At 45.5% G+C, this 22,500-nt stretch overlaps 1 protein-coding gene across 4 annotated transcripts in view; it reads right to left on the bottom strand.

Annotated features, from left to right (window-relative positions):
* LOC108261543 (uncharacterized) overlaps window positions 1-22,500 on the bottom strand; it is a 116,955-nt gene that overhangs the window by 54,519 nt on the left and 39,936 nt on the right. For all 4 annotated transcript variants that reach the window (XM_053674475.1, XM_053674477.1, XM_053674478.1 and 1 more), the window contains one exon: window positions 3,787-4,074. In XM_053674475.1, the coding sequence (XP_053530450.1) occupies window positions 3,787-4,074 (288 nt within the window). The remainder of the gene's footprint in view (window positions 1-3,786; window positions 4,075-22,500) is intronic.

The raw sequence follows: 22,500 nt of genomic DNA, 5'->3' as shown, positions 1-22,500 counted from the left end.
ACTCCGGCTCACATTCTTTTATTCAAATTTAACTCAGATATACGTAAAAAATAAAAGTATACATTTATAGGTTTATATTTGATATATGAAAGTATATTTCTGTGTAAATCTGAATAAATCTGTATAAATCTGTATAAATCTGTATAAATCTGTGTAAATCTGTATAAATCTGCTGCTGGTCCTCAGGTTAATGTTTAATATGGCTCAGTCTGGATTTACTGTTAAACTCGGACATTGAGGTTTTAAATATAAATCTGTGTTTGTGAGTAAAATCTCAGTAAATGTTTGAGGAAGTTTCAGTAATGATGTGAAATGATGGATTATAAAACAGACGACTGCAGTGATGGTGAGACAAAACTTTATTTAAGATCAATTTATACTTAAGTTTTACACACATTCACTCATAAGTAGGGGAAATTTATCTTCCTGCTTCAGGAGGTGACCAGAAAATAACAGAACACAGAGGAAACCCACACAGAACCTCCACTCAGAACCTCCACACAGAACCTCCACACAGAACCTCCACTCAGAACCTCCACACAGAACCTCCACACAGAACCTCCACACAGAACCTCCACTCAGAACCTCCACACAGAACCTCCACTCAGACCCTCCACTCAGAACCTCCACACAGAACCTCCACTCAGAACCTCCACTCAGAACCTCCACTCAGAACCTCCGCTCAGAACCAAGCTCAGGACCGTACCTGCGACTCTGGAGACTGAGGAGACGCTACCTGCTGGATCCTAGTGTGTATGTGTGGTAGGAACATTCATTCATTCATTTGTTTATTTATTTGTTTGTTTTTACAAATTTGAGAAAATAAATGATGAAATTTGGAAGACGGGGTTAGTCACTGCCTTTCGTGTTAAAGTAAACTGACCCACAGTTCGGTCCGTACAGACGGCTCCTGTAACTGTGTGAAGAGTTGTGAAAAAGTAAACTCAGTACTGATAAACGTGTGTAATTAAACCCCTGTAATGTCCTCAACCTCCTCAAGTTCAATCACAGACAGAAACATTCACTCTAAAAGCAACAAGAGGAAACTTACAATAACACATACGATAAACGAACCTATCTTCCCAACACACACAGCGAATACATGAAGAACAGAACAGAAACACACACACACACACACACACACACACACACACACACACACACACACACACACACACACATTACTCCCAGTGCACGGACACCTGTCCAGGTATATTTCATCACATTCTTTACTGATCTGAAGCTAGTAATAATTCATCATCAGGTCACATGTGTACACTTTTCCAGTTGAACTGTGAAATGAACAAAAGCGTAAGAGTGAGAGGAAAACCACAGCGAGGGAATTCTTTCAGTTTGTTGAGTTAAAGATCTGCTCACTGATCCGGTCAGATTGAAGCGTTTGTCCAGATGTGGAGTCTGGTCATGCAGCTGTTTACGGCAGACAGTGTTCAGTTAAGTCTCCGCACGCTCTGGATAAAGATTGTGTGTGTAAAGATTGTGTTTCATCTTGTAGGAAACGAGTCTTCTTGAAGAGACACTCCAGGAAACTCTTCTCCAGAGTCTCCCACGGAAACCGAACCCGGAACCGACATTAAGACCAAGAAGCATAAAAGATAACGATGCAGTGGTGAAGCATATGTACACACACACACACACACACACACACACACACACACACACACACACCTGTAGTAATCCCTCTTCCTGTGTTCTGTTACAGTCCCCTTCAATGCCCAACTTCACCTACATGGGTTAGAGCAGTTACAGCAGAGACTCGGATCAGATAGTCAGTGATCTACGAGATGTTGAGGGTGGTGGTGGATGGTGGTGGATGGTGGATGGATGATGGTGGATGGATGATGGTGGTGGTGGTGGTGGATGGATGGATGATGGTGGTGGTGATGGTGGATGGATGATGGTGGTGGTGGTGGTGCATGGATGGATGGATGGTGGATGGATGGATGATGATGGATGGATGATGGTGGATGGTGGATGGATGGTGGTGGATTGTGGATGATGATGGTGGTGGTGGATGGTGGATGGATGGATGATGGAGGATGGATGGTGGTGGATGGTGGATGGATGATGGTGGTGGATGGTGGTGGTGGTGGATGGATGGATGATGGTGGATGGATGGTGGTGGTGGTGGATGGATGGATGATGGTGGATGGATGGATGATGGTGTATGGATGATGGTGGATGGATGGTGGTGGATTGTGGATGATGATGATGGTGGTGGTGGATGGTGGATGGATGGATGATGGAGGATGGATGGATGGATGATGGTGGTGGATGGTGGTGGTGGTGGATGGATGGATGATGGTGGATGGTGGATGAATGATGGTGGATGGATGGATGATGGTGGATGGTGGATGGATGGTGGTGGATGGTGGATGATGGTGGATGGATGGTGGATGGATGATGATGGTGGATGGATGATGGTGGATGGATGATGGTGGATGGTGGTGGATGGGTGGTGGATGGATGATGGTGGATGGTGGATGATGGTGGATGATGGTGGATGGATGGTGGATGGATGATGATGGTGGATGGATGATGGTGGATGGATGATGGTGGATGGTGGTGGATGGGTGGTGGATGGATGATGGTGGATGGTGGATGGATGATGGTGGATGGTGGTGGATGGATGGATGATGGTGGATGATGGTGGATGGTGGTGGTGGTGGATGGATGGATGATGGTGGATGGATGGATGATGGTGGATGGATGGTGGTGAATAGTGATGGTGGTGGATGGATGGTGGTGCATGGTAGTAGATGATGGTGGATGGATGGTGGTGAATGGTGGTGGATGGATGATGGTGGATGGATGGATGGATGGATGGATGATGGTGGATGGATGATGGTGGATGGTGGTGAATGGATGATGGTGGTGGTGGTGGATGGATGGATGATGGTGGATGGATGGATGATGGTGGATGGATGATGGTGGTGGATGGATGATGGTGGATGGTGGTGGTGGTGGTGGTGGATGGATGGATGATGGTGAATGGTGGATGGATGATGGTGGATGGATGATGGTGGATGGTGGTGGTGGTGGATGGATGGATGATGGTGGATGGATGGTGGTGGATGATGGTGGATGGATGATGGTGGATGGATGATGGTGGATGGTGGTGGTGGTGGTGGATGGATGGATGATGGTGGATGGATGATGGTGGATGGATGATGGTGGATGGATGGTGGATGGATGATGGTGGGTGGTGGATGGATGATGGTGGATGGTGGTGGATGATGGTGGATGGTGGTGGATGGTGGTGGATGGTGGTGGATGATGGTGGTGGATGATTCTGAAGGTGAAGGTGATATCAGAGTGGAAGCTGATGTGTTTGATGGAGTGTATGATGAGGAGGTGAGAGAGCTGGACAGACTAAAGGACTAAAGTGCCGCTGCATCACTCTATTCAGAGATGAAGCGAGGGCTACAATCCCACTGCACCTCTATCAGCTTTGATGTGTTCATGAAAGACATTTCTACTGAAAAAACCTCAGAATTGTCCCAAATTGCCCCAAAAATCAGGGGCAGTAATGTAAGGGCAGTATTGTACTGTAGGGGGCAGTAATGTAGGAAGCAGTAATGTACTGTAGGGGGCAGTAATGCAGAGGCAGTAATGTACTGTAGGGGCAGTAATGCAGAGGCAGTAATGTACTGTAGGGGCAGTAATGCAGAGGCAGTAATGTACTGTAGGAGGCAGTAATGTAGGGGCAGTAATGTACTGTAGGGGGCAGTAATGTTGGGGCAGTAATCTACTGTAGGGGGGACGTACCTGTCACAGAGACGGCGTACACACGGATGTCTTCATTATTCTCCGTGTCCCGGATGGTGTAACGTCCACTATCACTGTGCGTCACGTCTCTCAGTGTGAGCTCTGGGTATCTGAGTGATGTTCTGTGTGTGTATTCAGCTTTACACTGTAGTGAGTGTTGAGTCACGTTACAGATCTGTTCACCATCAGCTGAATCACTGCTTGTATAAATCACCTGCACTGGCTCTGGTACGGACAGATCCAGGATCAGATCTTCACCAGGGTTCTTCTGAACTGCTGAGAACACGGCTGAGGAGAAAACACATTCAGCTGTATTTATTCAGAGTCCACAACTAAAGTTCAAAGGTCACGTCAGTGTTTGCGTGGGGAAAGTTGCTGGTATTCAGAGTCGGTTACGCAGCTGCTTCAGTGGAGTTTCTGAGCTCTGATGCTCAGATGATTAAAATCGCCTGCGTGTTGTTCACACCTGTGAGCTTGCCAGATTTTTGAGAAGCCAACTGCCTTCTTTAACGCTCACGTCTCTGAGTTCTGAATACTGATGTGTGTAATTTCAGTACTAAACCCTGACTGTGTGATGAACTCCACTCTGAACATGATCCTAATCATTCAGACTGAATGTTTTATCCGCAGTAGAAGAGATAAAGACACTCACTCTCAATGCTGAGGCGCACAGTAGAGATTTCTGAGACGCCACACTCACACGCGTACGTGTTCCTCATTCTGTAATCAGCTGCAGTGATGATGAGAGAGAGATCTCCATCCTGGTACTGATCATAAGACATATTATATCCCTTCACCAGTGAGCTGCACGACGTCTCACCACACCGAGCGAAGACAACATCTCGATTATTAAATAAAGACCATTTGACTGAACCAGAACATTTATATTCACATGAGAGAGTCACAGGCTGATGAAGCTTCACTGTTTTAGAACAGACAGCAGATAATACCGGAGCTGAAACAGAGAAGAAACTGAGAGTGAGAGTGTGCAGTGACAGTGAGAGTGTACAGTGAGAGTGTACAATGAGAGTGTGCAGTGAGAGTGCACAGTCAGAGTGTGCAGTGAGTGAGAGTGTACAGTGAGAGTGTACAGTGAGAGTGTACAGTGAGAGTGAGAGTACAGTGAGAGTGTACTGTGACATTGAGAGTGTAGAGTGAGAGTGTACAGTGAGAGTGAGAGTACAGAGAGAGTGTACTGTGACACTGAGAGTGTAGAGTGAGAGTGTGCAGTGAGAGTGTACAGTGAGAGTGTACAGTGAGAGTGTACAGTGAGAGTGAGAGTGTAGAGTGTAGAGTGAGAGTGTAGAGTGAGAGTGTAGAGTGAGAGTGTACAGTGAGAGTGAGAGTGTACAGTAAGAGTGTGCAGTGTAGAGTGAGTGTGCAGTGAGAGTGTAGAGTGAGAGTGTAGAGTGAAAGTGTACAGTAAGAGTGTGCAGTGAGAGTGTAGAGTGAGAGTGAGAGTGTATAGTGAGAGTGTATAGTGAGAGTGTAGAGTGAGAGTGTAGAGTGAGAGTGAGAGTGTACAGTGAGAGTGTAGAGTGAGAGTGTAGAGTGAGAGTGAGAGTGTACAGTAAGAGTGTGCAGTGAGAGTGAGTGTGTACAGTAAGACAAAACTTTCACGCAGGCTTTGTACAGGAGCTTGCCGGTCACTGTCTCAATGTTCATGTCACTGTTGAACTCCAGGAGGGGGCCACCACACCCATCTAGATCTGGAGCGATGCCCAGCTGGGGAAAAGGTTCCTCTTCTATAGGTCCAGTCTTGCTTGTTTCATTGTTCATCAGCTGAGCACGCTCCTCTGACGTTAGGGTGGACCTCCAGCAATGTAGGAGCTTGTTCACAATACGCAGCGGCCGTAGTCCCAGGCTCGCTGCTAAGTCCTCAGCCCGTGACAGGTCCGTTCCTGCGATGTTCACCAGCTGCCGGAGTGTCACAATCCCCGATGAGACCAGAACTCTGGATAATGATGGGGTGGTCACACCAGAGATATCTAATCTCCCACCATTCACCAGGGGTTCCTCCAGTAGCCAGTATGGTGTTCTGCACCCCTTGATTTGTTTTTTTAAAAAAGTCCATATTTTAAAAAGCCCACTATAAAAAACTGGTAATCCAGCAAGGTCTAGCGTTTTTGTGTCCATTAAAAACAAAGTTCTGTCTAATCCCAGTCCTCCTACTGTGTGTAACAGCCTATAAGCTGCTGCTCTCCATACCAATCTCTCAGGTCCAGTGAGGAGTCTCTTGATGAACTGGAGTCGGAAAGTCGCAGTCCTGCTGGCTATATGGATCAGCCCCTGCCCCCCCCTCCTCCTTGGGCAGGTGAAGGACACTTTGAGGGATCCAGTGTAGTTTGTCCCAGAAGAAGTCCACTAGCAGGGCCTGGATGTTCGAGAGCAGGTTTGGTGGCGGATCCACACATGCCAGCTTGTGCCACAGGGTTGATGCTGCCAGGTTGTTGATGACCAGCGTGCGTCCCCTGTAAGACATTTTTGGGACCACCCACTTCCACCTGTTCAACCTGCCCTTTACCTTTTCAACGACACCTTCTCAATTTTTATTTAAAAACTCAGTGCTGCCTAGATAAACACCCAAGTACTTAAAACCACCCTCTTTCCACGCCAAACCAGCTGGTAATGTGGGCTGCCCACCACCCCACTCTCCAACTAAAATGGCTTCACTTTTGGCCCAGTTGACCTTGGCAGAAGATAAAATCTCAAAATCTTTTAAAACATCAATTAAAATAGTCACATCAGTTTGTGTTCCCAGCATTACGACTAAGTCATCTGCATATGCTGAGAGACACAGAGAAGCGCTGGATTGAGATATCTTAAAACCAGAAAGTTGATTTCTCAGTTTACATAAAAGAGGTTCAAACGCTAGGGTATACAGCATGCCTGGCAGAGAACAGCCTTGTCTAATACCTCTGCAGACTCTAAAAGGGGCACACAAACTACCATTAACCTTCAGTACACTCTCAATTTCACTGTACAAGGTCTTGATCATGGCCATGAAACCTGGGTTGAAACCAAAGGTTTCCAGCACCTTCCACAAGTATTCATGTTCAACCCGGTCAAAAGCCTTTTCCTGGTCTAGAAAAATAAGACCAGTCTTTAATCCCAATAGCCTGGAGACGTCCAAAATGTCACGAATTAAATGTATATTATCAAGTATAGACCTGCCGGGTACACAGTACATCTGGTCAAGGTGAGTGATTTGCTCCATTACCTTAGTCAGTCTTGAAGCTAGCGCTTTTGAGAGCAGTTTGTAGTCAGTGCACAACAGTGAGATCGGGCGCCAGTTCTTCAAATGCGTCAGGTCTCCCTTTTTGGGCAGGAGGGTCAGGATGGCTCTCCTGCAGCTCAATGGGAGCTCACCTCCCTTCACACTGCCTAGCAACACTTCTAGCACATCCTGCCCTACAACTGTCCAGAAGGCTTTGTAGAATTCTACAGGGAGACCGTCTATGCCTGGCGCCCTTCCATTCTCCATCCCTTGGAGAGCTTCATGGAGCTCTGCTAGAGTTAGCTCTATGTCTAGATCGCTGGCCACATGCTCTGAGAGTTTTGGCAGGTCTTTAAGGAAGCTCTCTTCTACTGTCTGTGCCCCTGACTGCTCACTGCTGTACAGCTTCGAGTAGAAGCTAACTGTCTGCTTGCGAATTTCAGCGGGATCTGACAGAAGATCTCCTGATTCTGTTCGCACAGCATGTATGAATCTTTTCTGTCCATTCTTCTGTTCTAGACCAAAAAAGAACTTAGAAGGAGCATCCATCTCATTCATGCTTTTAAAGCGTGAGCGGACCAACGCCCCCTGTGCTGTGATGCCCAACAGGTCATTCATTATAGCTTTTTTACTTTTGAGGGCTTCAATCTGCCCTCGATCTCCTGTGGTCTCCAAACACTGGAGTTCCACTATTCCAGTCTCCAAAGCTTTCAGAGATCTGACAATGTCTCTCGTGACATTAAGAGTGTACTGTTGACAAAATTCCTTAATTTGAGCTTTGGCCACATCCCACCACTGTTGTGTAGAACTAAAAGCCATCTTTTCATATTTAAAAACATTCCAGAAATAGATAAAAGATTCTCTAAAATTAGTATCCTCTAAAAGTGCAGTATTAAAATGCCAGTAAGCACTTTTTGGTTTTACATTTTCTTTACTGACAATACACTGCACCATACTGTGATCAGAGAGGCCTACTGGAACAATAAAACATTTAGTAAAAAGTGTCAGCTGATGTTTAAAACCATAAAAGCGATCTAGTCTTGCCAGGGAGAGTGTGTTGTCTATGGAGTGGGCCCACGTGTACTGCTTCTGGTTTCTATTTAAATTTCTCCAAATATCAATCAGTTCGTGAGCCTCCATCATCTCCCACAGGCGCTTACGGGAGGCTACATGAGGTTCTGTGTGGTTCCTGTCCAAGTTGTCTGTTGTGCAGTTAAAATCCCCACCCAGAATTAAAATATCGGCAGTGTTGCAGTCAGCAATGACATTGTCTAGTTTATCTAAGAAAACCATTCTCTCCACTGCACTGGTGGGAGCGTACACACAAATAAAAACAAAGCTCTCATTCTCATAGATAGCTCTTACTTTTAAAAGCCTCCCATTTAAACCCTCAACTACTGTATGAGAACTGGGAGTAAAATTGCGAGCAAACAGTAGGGCAACCCCACCACTAACTGATGTATTGTGACTTAAAATTGCCAGCCCACCCCACTCCTTCATCCAGCTAGTAGCATTATTGACATTACTATGTGTTTCTTGCAACATCACTACATCAATACGCTTCTGTGTTAGTAACTCATATAGTTTTACACGTTTTTCATGTTCTCTTGCCCCGTTAATGTTTACACTTGCAATACGAATCCCAGTCATAAGAACAAGGTGTAGATAAAACAAGCAGATGATAAAACCCATTTTAATATGAAACACACCAAACACTCTACTGGTCATCATCAGAAGTTTCTCTGCTGACTTTAGTAATGAATTTCTTCAGACGATAGATCTCAGTGTCAATAAAAGCTCCTTCCCTTCTAAAATGTTTGACATCATGGATAAACTGCTTCAAATCTGGGAAATGTTCTTCTACTACAATGTTCTTTTGCCATTCGGTATTCCGTAAGAATTCCTTAATGCTCTCAGCACGGTATACAACTTCTCGCTTTTCTTCCTGAGAGCCAAAGTTAAAAACAGAATCTGACATGTAATCATCACTGTCTGTTTCTTTTTCGTCTATTTTAGTGTCTCTTTTGGCCTGTTTGCTCCCTCGTCCCTTACCTCGTTTGTTCCGCTTGTTCGGTACTTTAAACATGGGTTCGTCCTCCATCTCCACGTCTCCCCCATCCCCCGGCTTAGTGACTGGTGCTTCTGAGCGACTGCTTTGCACCCCTGTACCTGCCTCTGCCAGCGCAGGTATCTCCAGCTCTGCACCAGAATCCACTGCGTCTTTGTCAGTCAGACAAGGATTCTCTAGTTCAGGCAAGCAGGACTTCTCTGGAGCCACTTCAGTCAAGCAGGGCTTCTCTGGGGTTGGTATATCCTTCGTGGGTTCCTGGGCTACAGGCTGAGATTGGGGTTCGCTCTCACTAGGCTCTGGTGCAGTAGCAACTCCGGGGCTTTCAGCAGCGGGCTGAGCTGCAGCCGCAGGGGGAACGGCTCCAGAAGGCCCAGCTACTTCCTGCCCCGGTTGCTCAGAAACACCAGGGTCACTCTGTCTCTCAGGACAGGCCTGGACAAGATGTCCTATTTTGCCACATTTAAAACATTTTATGTCTGTGTCTGTAGATACAAAAATGCTGTAGCCATAGCCTTCTACACTGAATTTAAACACTAGGTTCAGTTCCTCTACACCATCTTTCAGAATCATAAAAAGCATTCTTCTAAAAGACACCAAGTGCTTAACTAGTGGGGACTTACAGCCAAGGGGGATTTTCTTTATGGGGGAGACCAACCGCCCGTATCTAGACAGTTCTTTGGATATTATCTCATCGGAGATGAAGGGAGGGACATTAGACAGTATAACCTTTTTGGATGGGGAACTTAGTGAAGAGACCATCGTTAGCTCATTATTGAGCACAATTCCTTTCTGGACTAGCTTGTTTGCTCTATCAACGTCATTCACAAAGACTACAATTGCACTGTTCATGCGGGAGGCAGAGACAATGTTCTCATGCCCCACCACTTCTCCTACCGCTAACACACACTCCTCCACACTCGCCCTGCACGCCACCCTCACACCGTGCCGGCGAGTCAAACTCTCACACAGCCACGTGTTTAGAGCCGCCATGCTCCTCTACCGCGACACACACACACACACACGCACTTACTCGCTTTCACACTCGCTCACACACACACACACAAATAATTGATCCGAGATGTTTACACGGGAAAAAAAACTGCATCAAATGCCGAAAAAAGCTGGCGAAACGCCAACCACTCTCACACGCTCAACATGCCACACTCGCTCCACTACCACGCATGCGCAGAGAGAGAGAGACAGAGAGAGAGAGAGAGAGAGAGAGACAGAGACTTTGACTTTTAAGACACCTTTATTAGGTTCAATTTTAGGTATATTTACATATCTACACTTCTGAAAATCATTTTTCCCATTTTAAAAAAAGAGAAAGAAGGAGAAGAAAGAGAAGAAGGGAAGAGAAAAAGAAAAAAGGAAAAACAACCCCCACAGACCCCCCCCCAACTCAGAAACCACCCCACCAAAAAAAAACACTGTCAGAACAGTAGATCGTCAGTATATGCGTATGCATTCCAAGAACACATCAAATCCTCTCTTGCGATTGCTGCCCATTTCCTCAATCTGTAGCGTCTCCTTGGCGACATCACGCCCATGGTGTGTTGTACAGATTTAATGAAGATCCTCCTGTCCGGGAAGAACTTAGTCAGTAAGATGTTCCGTTTTCCTTTCGTCAGTTCTAGAAATCGGTTGATCTGCTCTTCGGTGTAAAGCTCTTCAGGTTGCTCTGGACGGTTGAAAGTACCTGGTTGCTCTGGGGTGACCCTTTTCTCCTCCATGTCTGTGGGGGGTTCCTCTCCTGCCGCTCCTTCACTGCACTCTGGGCCCAAGTCCTCCAACATCTCAACCTTACGCTGTGCTTGTTTAGACGATTCTTCCACCTTGTCCGTCTTCTCCCTTATTATTTCCGAATCAGTTTTATTCTTCTCGATGTTCTTGTCTTGTAGGTTCTTCTGCTGCGGTTGTGTGGGGTCACTGTCTCCACCGGTGATAGCGGTGTAGGGCTTAGAGTGAAGACTGTCTGTGGTGTCGGTGTGAGTGCTGGTATGGGCGCGGGTGTCGGTGTTACTGCAGGTATGGACGCAGGTGTTGGTGTTAGCACTGGGTGCTGTGATTATTTCAGTGGTGTGTTCCTCGCTGACCTCTTCTCGCTGTGACCTCGGTGTGTCGTTACCCCTCTCTGCCCCAGGCTCCTGTTCTCCGGTGTCCCCCTGCTGGCTGTCTCCGCGCTGCTGCTGCTGTACCCCGAACGTGTCTCCCCCGGAGCTCCCCGGCTGCACCGCTCCGTGTGGGCAGCTCAGCCGTTTATGTCCGATCTCCCCACACCCGAAACACCTCAGGCGTTCGGTGGTGGCGAAGACGGTGTAGCTGCTGTCCCCGTGTTTACACTTGAAGTTTATATCCAGTGTTTGTTCTCCGTTGTTAATAAACATATACACCTGTCTCCGGAAAGACAGGACGTGTTTCACCGCGGAGTTCTTACAGCCGAGCGGGATATCCGTCATGGGGCCGGCGAACTTTCCGAAGTGGGCCAGCTCCTTCATGATCAGCTCGTCTTTAATAAAGGGGGGCACATTGGAAATAACGACCCGTGCCGCAGGGGCAGAAAGAGGGGTAACGTGTAGCATGACACCTTTTAACAATATTCCACTTTCGCACAGTGTGTTGGCGAATATTTCTTTTTTTAGGAAGATCACCACAGCTTTGTTCATTCGGGAGGCGGAGTAGATGTTCTCACACCCGACCTGCTCTCCCACCGCCAGCAGAACCTGCTCCACCTGTTCTCCATTCCCCGGTACACACCTGACGCCATGACGGAGAGACAGCGTCTCCCCTCCGGCCTCGGGGGCCATGGCGTCCCGCTCACCTTTGCCCACTCTTAACTTTCACTAACCACCACTATCCCACTAACTAGACCTTCAATAAATTAATTAAAAGAAAAAAGGACAAACTCGCGTCGCGAAAAACTTTGGCAAGCCGCCAAACCGCTCTACACGCCACGCTCACTCCACTGCCGCGCATGCGCAGAGAGAGAGAGAGACAGAGAGAGAGAGAGAAAGAGAGAGAGAGAATTGAATCTCAAAGGCCTTTTATTTACAAGCTTTTAAAAGCTACATTGACCTATTTCGGTCCCTCAGAGTCATTGCAAATGACCTTAAAAGAAAAAAAGTAAAATAAGTTTATATACATATAAATATATATATAAAAAGATAAATAAATAGATAATTAAAATACTTCTCCTTCCAGTTGCCTTCAAAACCCCCAAAGGAGTGAAGAATATAAAATAAGCAACCAAGTATCAACCAGTATGTATACAGTCTTCTAAAAGTTGATGAAATCTCACTTTTTCTTCTGCAACCACACATAATGCCCCTTCCAGACACCAGATATTTTCAAATGCTACAAGGTCTTTCATCTCTTGGTGAAACTTAAAATCGATTAGTATCCTAGATTTTAAGAGAATCGCAAAAACCACTAAAACGCTGTCCCCTGAATTTGACTCAATTCTGTTTCTCCTGCTGACATATATGGCCATCTTTGCCTGCCCTATGATAAAATTTATCAACTGACACTTAAACCTTTTTTTTTGAGAGTATTTAAAACCAAAAATAAAAGTTTAGACTGTAAAACTCTCATTAAAATGGCCAAGCAGTCTCTGTAAAACAGTAAAAAGAGGCTTCAATCTCACACAGTGCATAAACATGTGAAACACAGATTCTCTCACAGCACAGAAAGGACCTTCGTAACTCACATCAGGGTTTAAAACACAGATAAAAGAATTAACAGCCACTGCACCGTGTAAAATCCTCCACTGTAAATCCCCACACTTTTTTGTTAATGGTGACTTGTACAAAGCTCTCCATTGTGGCTTTACATGTTCCTTTATTTGTAGAACAGACCGCCAAGGTGTGTCGACTCTTTTGTCCAGAAACTTTTTATTTAGGGATAGTACGCACATTTTATACAGTTCTTTCCCAGATGGTACCTTGGGACCCACAAAACTTAGTTTTTCAGATTTAAAAAACACACCTGAGCACTCATGTACATTCGCCGAGACACTAAAATCTGGTAAGGGATCTTGGTCATTGGGACTAATTAGCCCTCTGGAATATTCCTCCAGCATTTTCAAGACCTCTTCAGTCAACAGGGACCTCCATTCCACAAGGAACTGCGTGACTACACGGACTGATCTCATCTTTATGTGCCCAGCAACTGCCACCGCGTTCCCAAAACCCGGTCCTGCTACGGTCAGTAGGTCACCCAGAGTGACGACTCCAGCCCTGCAGAACCCCTCTGTGAGCGCAGGAAACGGCTTCCTCTGAGAGACATCAAAAATGGAACCCTTTATAATCGGCTCCTGCAGCAGCCAGTAGAGAGATCTTGAGCATTGTACTCTCTGCACTGTTAAAAGTCCCCACACTTTAAAAACATTTCGGTAAAAAACAGGAAGTTTCCTGATGTCCATCTTTTTCGGGTCCATCCAGAAAAGAGGTTTATGCAAATCCAGCCCTTCAAGTGTCCGTAAAATGGCACATGCTACAGCCTTCCAGTTTGCATTTACAGGTCCATGTAGCAGCCTTTGCACAAAACGTAACCGAAAGGCTGCAGTCCTGCTCTGCAGGTGCACCAGTCCATGTCCCCCTTCATCCTTGGGGAGAAACAGAACACTCTGTGGAACCCAGTGTAGACTATCCCAGAAAAAATTAACTAAAATTGACTGGATTTTAGATAAAACATGTATTGGAGGATCGATGCACGCAAGCCTATGCCAGAGGGATGATGCTACCAGGTTGTTAATTATAAGTACACGCCCCCTAAAGGACACTTTTTTAACTAAAAAATTCCACTTCTCCAACCGACCCTTTACCTTCTCGACAGTCCCTTCAAAGTTTTTCCTCATAAACCCTTCATCTCCTAAAAACACCCCCAAATACTTAAAACCACCTCTGCACCATAGTAAGCGGTCTGGGAGGTTTGGGACGCCGCCTAACCATCCCCCGATTAAAACCGCCACGCTTTTCTCCCAGTTTACCTTGGCAGAAGAAACAATTCTAAAATCGTCAGTGATCTTCCGTATCGTATCAACATCCCTCTGGCTGCCAACAAGTATCGCCACATCGTCAGCGTATGCTGATAGTTTAAAACACCCTCACACTTTGGAATTGTTATACCTTGCAGTTCTGTTCTCAGTTTTGCTAAAAGAGGTTCAATCGCAAGGGAATACAACATGCCAGATAGTGGGCATCCTTGTCTTATTCCCCTATGAACTTTAAAAGGAGCACACAAGTCACCATTAACCTTCAGTATGCTTTCACTGTCACGGTACAGAACTCTTATTTTAACGATAAAATCCGAATTAAAACCAAAAGCAGACAAAACGTTCCATAAGTAGGTATGCTCAACCCTGTCGAAAGCCTTTTCCTGGTCAATTAAAATCAAACCACATTCCAAATTAAAAATCCTTCCGACCTCTACAACATCCCTAATGAACGAAATGTTATCGTGAATAAATCGACCCGGCACACAGTAGGTCTGGTCCGGATGGATCACCTCTTCCATGACTTTACTAAGTCGGTTTGCCAATACCTTGGAGAGCAGTCGGTATTCTACACAGAGAACTGAGACAGGTCTCCATGATTTTATGTCGTGTAGATCTCCTTTCTTGGGCAACAGAGTCAATACTGCTCTGCGACAACTGAGTGGCAGCCGCCCCGTGACTAAACTGTCACCCAGTACTTCCAGTAGGTCTGCACCCATTTCAGGCCAAAGGGACTTATAAAATTCAGCCGGTAGACCATCGATCCCTGGTGCCTTGCCACTCTCCATACCCTGGAGGGCTCGTAGCAGTTCCTCTAGGGTCAACTCCCCTCCAAGGTCTGCATGTGCTTCCTCTGACACCTGAGGGAGATCTTCCAAGAAGACGTTATCATGTGCCTGCTCAACGGAGATTTCACTCATGTACAGTTCCTTGTAGAACCCGACTGCTCTCTTTCGAATTTCTCTATGGTCCACTAAAAGTGTCCCATCATCAGAAAACAGGCCATGTATCATCTTATTTTGACCATTCTTTTTTTCCAAATTAAAAAAGAATTTTGACGGTGCATCCATACACTCCACAGTCTGAAACTGTGACCTGACCAGAGCTCCTTGTGCGGTAACGTCTAGCAATTTGGTCAATAAATTCTTCTTTGTACTTAAATTTTCTATGCATACCTGCCGTCCTGTGTTTTTCATTGGCTCCATTAGCGCCATTATTTCATCTTCCAAGGATTTCATACGTAGAGTTGTGTCTCTCGTGACACTGGAGGTATTTTGTTGACACAGCTGTTTAATTTGCGTTTTGGCAAAATCCCACCACTGTTGCACCGATTTAAAAGAATGCTTTGTTGTTCTAAAATCACTCCAAAAATACGTAAACACATCCTTAAAATGACCGTCTTGCAATAAACTAGTGTTAAAATGCCAATACGCACTCTTATGCTTGAGTTTACTTAAATACACAGTAGACAGAACCATACAATGGTCCGTAAATCCTACCGGTATAATTGCACAACTTCTAAAAGCACTTAACTGGTGTTTAAAACCATAAAATTTATCCAATCTGGCCATAGAGAGCATATTATTGTAGGAGTGCACCCAGGTATATTGTTTCTGCATGTGGTGGAAATTTCTCCAAATGTCCACAAGGTCACAGGAATTCATTAATTCGACTAGCCTTCTACGTGATGGCATATGGGGCTCTACATGATTCCTGTCCATATCCAGCTCTGTACAGTTAAAATCCCCCCCTAGAATCAAAAAATCATCAGAGTCACAATTCTTCAGGACATTATCTAGGTTTCGTAAAAAATACCATTCTGTCAATGGCCGTGGTCGGGGCATAAACACAAACAAAAACGACCCACCTATTCTCATATTGAGCTCTAACCAACAGTCGACCCTTTGTGATTTCATCAACTTGATAAGAACAGGGGATAAAATTATTGGAAAATAAAATAGCTACTCCCCCACTGGTAGATGTCTTATGATTTAAAACGGATAACCCTTTAAACTCCCTGGCCCAGTCCGCAGCATTATTAGCGTCTGTGTGGGTTTCCTGAGCAAAGATTACATCAATTTTCTTTTGCTTCACCGTTTCAAACAACAAAAATCTTTTATTTCTTTCCCTTGCTCCATTTAAATTCAACGAAGCAACTCGAAACTCACTCATAAAAATGATGAAAACTAATAGATTTACATACATGATGTCTAGGATTGACTGTCACTATCATTATTGTCCAGCATAACATTGACTTTTGTAAGGATTTTGTTTAGACGGTATCCCTCCTGATCAGTGAAACCCCCTTCTGACATAAACCCACGTGTTTTTCTAATGAACTGTTCCACATCCGGGAAAAACTCGTCTATCCTCACATTTCTAGCATGCTTAGTCTTTCTCAGAAAAACCTTGATGTCGTCCACGCTATATTCATGGCTCGAAAAGCCACTTAGATTTACACTACATGTTATACTGCAGTCGGAGGCTTCACTCTCACTCTCTACCTCCCCAGAATTCAGCTCCTCTGCAACATCTTTCCTCTTAGCCTGTGCATGAGGACGATTTCTCCGTCTCTTTCTCTGGGGCACCTTGAACACATTCTCTTCCGTCTCCATATGAGAGCTATCATCCGCAACTTCATCAACAAGGGACGGATCCACACTATCTAGTGACGCCGTACTGTCCTGTGTATCCTTATCACCTAAATCCTGCTCAGTCTCAGCCTTCTCTTCTTCACCTGGTTGAACACCGACACCCTGGTGAGAGGGAACAGCTTCAGGTGCCTCCACCTGAGAGGGTACTGCTGTTCCCTCTCCCGGTGTGTGGGCCCCATCCACCCCAACACCCTCTCCAACAGTGATTTCGTTACCAGCGGCTACGTTAGCATTATCACTATTTTCGGGATTTCGGCATTATCCCGTTTTTCTGGACAGGCCCTCACCAGATGACCAGATAAACCACACCCAAAACACTTCATTGTAGTAGTAGTGGCATAAATTACATAATTAAAATCCTCCACCTTTACATTGAGTGTCAGCTCCAGCTCATTATTATCCTTCAGGACCATGTACACAAATCGTCTAAAAGACACGATATGTTTTACATGAGGGGATTTGCTTGTAATTGCAATCCTCTTGATCTGGGAGACCAGTTTACCATAGCGGGATAGAGCTTGGGACAGAACCTCGTCCTTAATAAAAGGAGGAACATTCGACAGGATTATTTTTTTTGACGGGGTTGACAAAGGAAGCACTAAGTGGAACACATCATCAAGCACAACTCCACTGTCCACCATTTCGTTTGCCAACTCCACCGTTTTCAGAAACAGCACAACAGCACTATTCATCCGGGCCGCAGACAGAATGTTGTCGTATCCTACACTCTCCCCCACGGCCAGACACACCTCCTCAACGCTGGCGGTAGTGGCTACTTTAATAGCATGCCGCCGCGTGAGGGAATCATATTTCCCGGTACCTGGGACAGCCATGTTTCCCAAAACACCACGGAAACAGCCGCCCAGGCCAGCGAGAAGCACACACAAACACACACACACAAACACACACACACACAAACACACACGCACAAACACACACACACGCGCGCGCACAACAAACAGTAGTAATTTGAACTCTCTCAGAAACCAAAGACCTAAAGGAAATCGTATTTCTTAAGAAAAAAAAGATAGAAAAAAGAGATAGAAAAAATGAACAAGCGAACTTGGAGCAGCGGCCTCGGCCACGCTCCGCACACACTCACTCACTTCCGCTCCGACTCCGCCCACTCACTCAGTCCATGCGCACACGAGAGAGAGAGAGAGAGACAGAGAGAGAGAGAGACAGAGAGAGACAGAGAGAGAGAGACAGAGAGAGACAGAGAGAGAGAGACAGAGAGAGAGACAGAGAGAGAGAGAGAGAGACAGAGAGAGAGAGAGAGAGAGACAGAGAGAGAGACAGAGAGAGAGAGAGAGAGACAGAGAGACAGAGAGAGAGAGAGAGAGACAGAGAGAGAGAGAGAGACAGAGAGAGAGACAGAGAGAGAGACAGAGAGAGAGAGAGAGAGACAGAGAGAGAGAGAGAGACAGAGAGAGAGAGAGAGAGAGAGAGAGACAGAGAGAGAGAGACAGAGAGAGAGAGAGAGAGAGACAGAGAGAGAGACAGAGAGAGACAGAGAGAGAGAGACAGAGAGAGAGACAGAGAGAGAGACAGAGAGAGAGAGACAGAGAGAGAGACAGAGAGAGAGAGACAGAGAGAGAGAGAGAGACAGAGAGAGAGAGAGAGAGAGAGAGACAGACAGAGAGAGAGAGAGACAGAGAGAGAGACAGAGAGAGAGAGAGATTCAATACCTCTTTATTCAATCAAAGCAGGACTATGTACATGCTTGATGTTCTGATGCAGAGCGTATAAATACACACACACACACACACACACACACACATACCCCAAAGCATTGACATGATTTAGTCCAACACAGTCCCAAAAATAAGAGCATTCTCCACTATTGAACATAAGACATCTTTGAGGCACCATATATGAGTGAACTCCTCTACATTATTTGTGGTTTTGTAGAAAGCAAAATCGAGATTTAATCTGGCCTTTACCATTCTGACAAAAACTGTGTTTGCATCACAATCTGATGACTCCTCAACTTTGTTTCTTCTAGTAAGGTAAATTGCCATTTTTGCTTGGCCTAGCACGAAGTTAAACAGTTGACCTTTCCTTCTCTCCTTCTGACTGTATCTAAACCCAAAAATAAACAGCTGCTTGGAAAACTTTTCCCCAAACATCATGAACATTTGTTGTAGCAGCTGAAACAAGGTGTGTAATCTGGTGCACTCTGAAAAGCAGTGATAGACCGTTTCCCTCTGCAGGCAAAAAGGACAGTTATCTCTAACACTGGGGTTGATCACAGAAATAAAAGCATTCACTGCAACAATGCCATGTAAAATTCTCCACTGTAAATCTCCAACCCTTTTTGTCAACGGTGGTTTGTATAGCGCTCTCCATGCAGGTTTGACTTCACTGTCGAGCCCTAAATGGGCTCTCCAAGGAGTGTCAACCCTGTCACGTAGTTTGCCTTTATTCAACACTTTTACATATACAGAGTACATAATTTCCCCCCCCATGGTTTCCAGCCTATTTGTGAAGGTCTCTCTGGACTCCAACAGCTGTCCTGTACAGTCTTTAAAATCAGGAAGGAGAGTCACTTCAGGGAAGGGCTCGTCAGCATTTGGGTGACAGTGTCCGTTACAGTAGTTGTTCAGCAGAGACAGTTCCGTTTTTGTGAGCTCGCGCTTCCATGTGTTGAGCAGTTGGCTTAAGACCCTGGTGGAAGTAATTCCTACATGAGAGGCTAGACCTGCAGCGTTGATCAGGCCGGGTCCACATCGCTCGACCACATGTCCAAGCGTGACAGTCCCAGCTGAAATGAACAACTGCATCACAGAGGGTCCCGCTACGCGCTCCACGTTGAAGCGAGTCCCATGCACCACTGGTTCCTTCAGTAGCCACGTTAGGGTCTCACCGCCTGGTCTTCTCCTTTTGTGGAGCATCCCCCACACAGTAAACAGTCCTTGGTAGAACTTTGGAAGATCTTGAAGTTTGTGAGAAGTCAGGTCCATCAGCCACAAAGACTCAGCAAGACCCAAATTCCGGCCTCGTGTCAATATGGTTCGGGCCAAGGGTCTCCAGACAAGGTCTCTGGGCCCAACAAGGAGCCTTTGAATGAACTGGAGTCGGAAGGCGGCGCCCCTGCTGGCGAGATGGAGGAGTCCCTGCCCTCCTTCCTCCTTGGGTAGAAAAAGTACGCTTTGCGGGACCCAATGCAAACGGTCCCAGAAAAAGTTCACCAATGCTGCTTGTATTTTAGCCAGCAGCTGTGCTGGAGGGTCTACGCATGCTAAGCGGTGCCACAGCATAGACGACACCAGATTGTTAATCACAAGTGTGCGACCCCTCAAAGACATGTGCGGTAAAATCCATTTCCATTTATTTAAACGCCCTTCCACCTTCTCTAAAACATTATCCCAATTTTTCCCCACAAAAGTATCATCACCGAGATAAACACCAAGATACTTGAAACCGCATTTGTTCCACCTCAGCCCAGCAGGTAAAACCAGTTTCTTACACAGCTCACCGCCCAATGTTATCGCTTCACTTTTTCCCCAATTAATTCTTGCAGAGGACACTACACCAAACTCATTAATGCTTTCTACAAGGGTGTCAATATCTTCTTGTTTCTCGGTGATGACAACAACATCGTCAGCATAAGCAGATAATTTAAAAACTGTTTCACATCCAGGAAGGGTTACACCTGAAAGAGACCGTCTTAATCTGTTTAGGAGAGGCTCTATGGCCAAGGAGTACAGCATGCCAGATAATGAACAACCTTGTCTGACTCCTCTCTGAACCTTAAAAGGAGCACTTAAACCACCGTTGATCTTTAAAATACTCTCAATGTCACTGTACAAGACTCGCACCATGTTTATAAAACCCGAGCTGAACCCGAACGCACCTAGCGTTTGCCACAGATATTGATGTTCAACTCTGTCAAAGGCCTTTTCCTGAACTAGAGAGATCAAGCAGGAATCACAGCCCAATGACTTGGAGAGGTCCAGAACATCACGAATTAGGATGATGTTATCAGATATCAACCTGTTGGGTATGCAGTAGGTCTGATCAACATGGACAACATGCTCCATAACGTTTCTCAGCCTCATGGCCAACACCTTTGATAAAAGTTTGTAGTCAGTGCTGAGAAGAGCCACTGGTCGCCAGTTTCTGATCTCCTGTAAATCTCCTTTTTTAGGGAGAAGGGTAAGGATTGCCCTCCTGCAGCTCAATGGTAGTTGCCCCTTTTTCAAACTGTCTCTGATAACAAGCAGTAGATCCTCTCCGATCACAGGCCAGAATGCTTTATAAAAGTCCACAGGAAGACCATCAATACCTGGTGCCTTACCGCACTTTAGGCTCTGCAACGCAGAAAGTAGCTCAGCAGCAGTGATTTCAGCCTCCAGGTCTGCGTTGACCTCCTCTGAGACCTTGGGTAAACCCTCATAAAAGGACTGCGCCACCTCTGGTTTCTCCTGGAACTCTTTCCTGAAAAGCTTTTCATAAAAAGTTACTGCACACTTACGGATCTCCACAGACTCCTGTAGCAGGTGCCCGGTGTTGGACTGCAGAGAGTGCATGAGCTTCCTCTGTCCATTCCTGTGTTCAAGGCCAAAGAAAAAGTGAGAGGGTGCATCCATCTTTACAACATTTTGGTGACGAGATCGAACCAGAGCACCTTGAGCAGAGAAACCCAACAGGTTAGATAGAGCTGATTTTTTCCTCTGGAGACTTCTTAAATGTTCTCCTTTTCTAGATAAATTTGCCAAATCTTGCAGCTTCACTATTTCACTCTCCAAATTTTTCATGGCCCTCGTCATGTCTTTTGTGACATTGAGAGTGTACTATAGGCACAGCTGTTTGATCTTACCCTTCCCTATGTCCCACCACTGTTGTAGAGACGTGTATTCGGACTTAGTTTTTGTATAACTTCTCCAAAAATACACAAAAATATCCTTAAAAGCATTGTCAGACAACAGAGACATGTTAAAATGCCAGTAGGCGCTATTACATTTCACATCCTTAATAAAGATGGAAACTTGGACAAGGGAGTGGTCTGAGATTCCAACTGGGTGTATTGAGCAGCTTCTCAGTATGTTGCTTTGATGTGCGAAACAATAAAATCTATCAAGCCTTGCCAAAGACAAAAAGTTGTCTTTCACATGAGCCCAAGTATACTGACGCTGAGTAGTGTGGAAGAGCCTCCAAACATCACACAGATCGTTTGCATCGATTAATTTAACCAGACATCCCTTACTGGCTCCATGTGGCTCCGGGTGGTTTCTATCCAGCACTGCGTTTGCAGTGCAGTTAAAATCAACACCCAGGAACATATATCCGTCATCACCACAATTACTGATAACAGTGTTTAAAGTGTTTAAGAAGACCACTCTTTCTGTGCCTACAGTTGGAGCGTATACATTGATAAAATTTAATTTGACATTTTCGAATACAGCTTGTATCTTTAACAAACGTCCCTCAATGATTTCCTCAGTCACACAAGAGATGGGTAAAAAATCTCTAGAAAACAAGATCCCAACCCCTCTGCTGTTACTGCTCTTATGACTGAGGAATGTTTCCCCGTCCCATTCCTTCTTCCACGCAGTTTCATTATCAGCTGTGCTATGTGTTTCTTGTAGGAATATGACATTTAGCTTCTTAGCCTTAAACAAGCTGAAAAGGGACGCTCTCTTCACATCCTCTCTAGCACCATTAATATTCAAGGATCCCAGCTTTATGTCGCACATGGCAAATGATAAACTGCATTCGAACAGAAACGTGAGATTAAGACAAAATAGGGAGAAAAGAACGTGAGACATTTAACCAT

The sequence above is a fragment of the Ictalurus punctatus genome, chromosome 22, assembly GCF_001660625.3.
Source record: "Ictalurus punctatus breed USDA103 chromosome 22, Coco_2.0, whole genome shotgun sequence".
Lineage (NCBI taxonomy): Eukaryota > Metazoa > Chordata > Actinopteri > Siluriformes > Ictaluridae > Ictalurus > Ictalurus punctatus.
The sequence above is the reverse complement of the archived record's forward strand: the minus strand, read 5'-3'. Positions and strand labels throughout refer to the sequence as shown.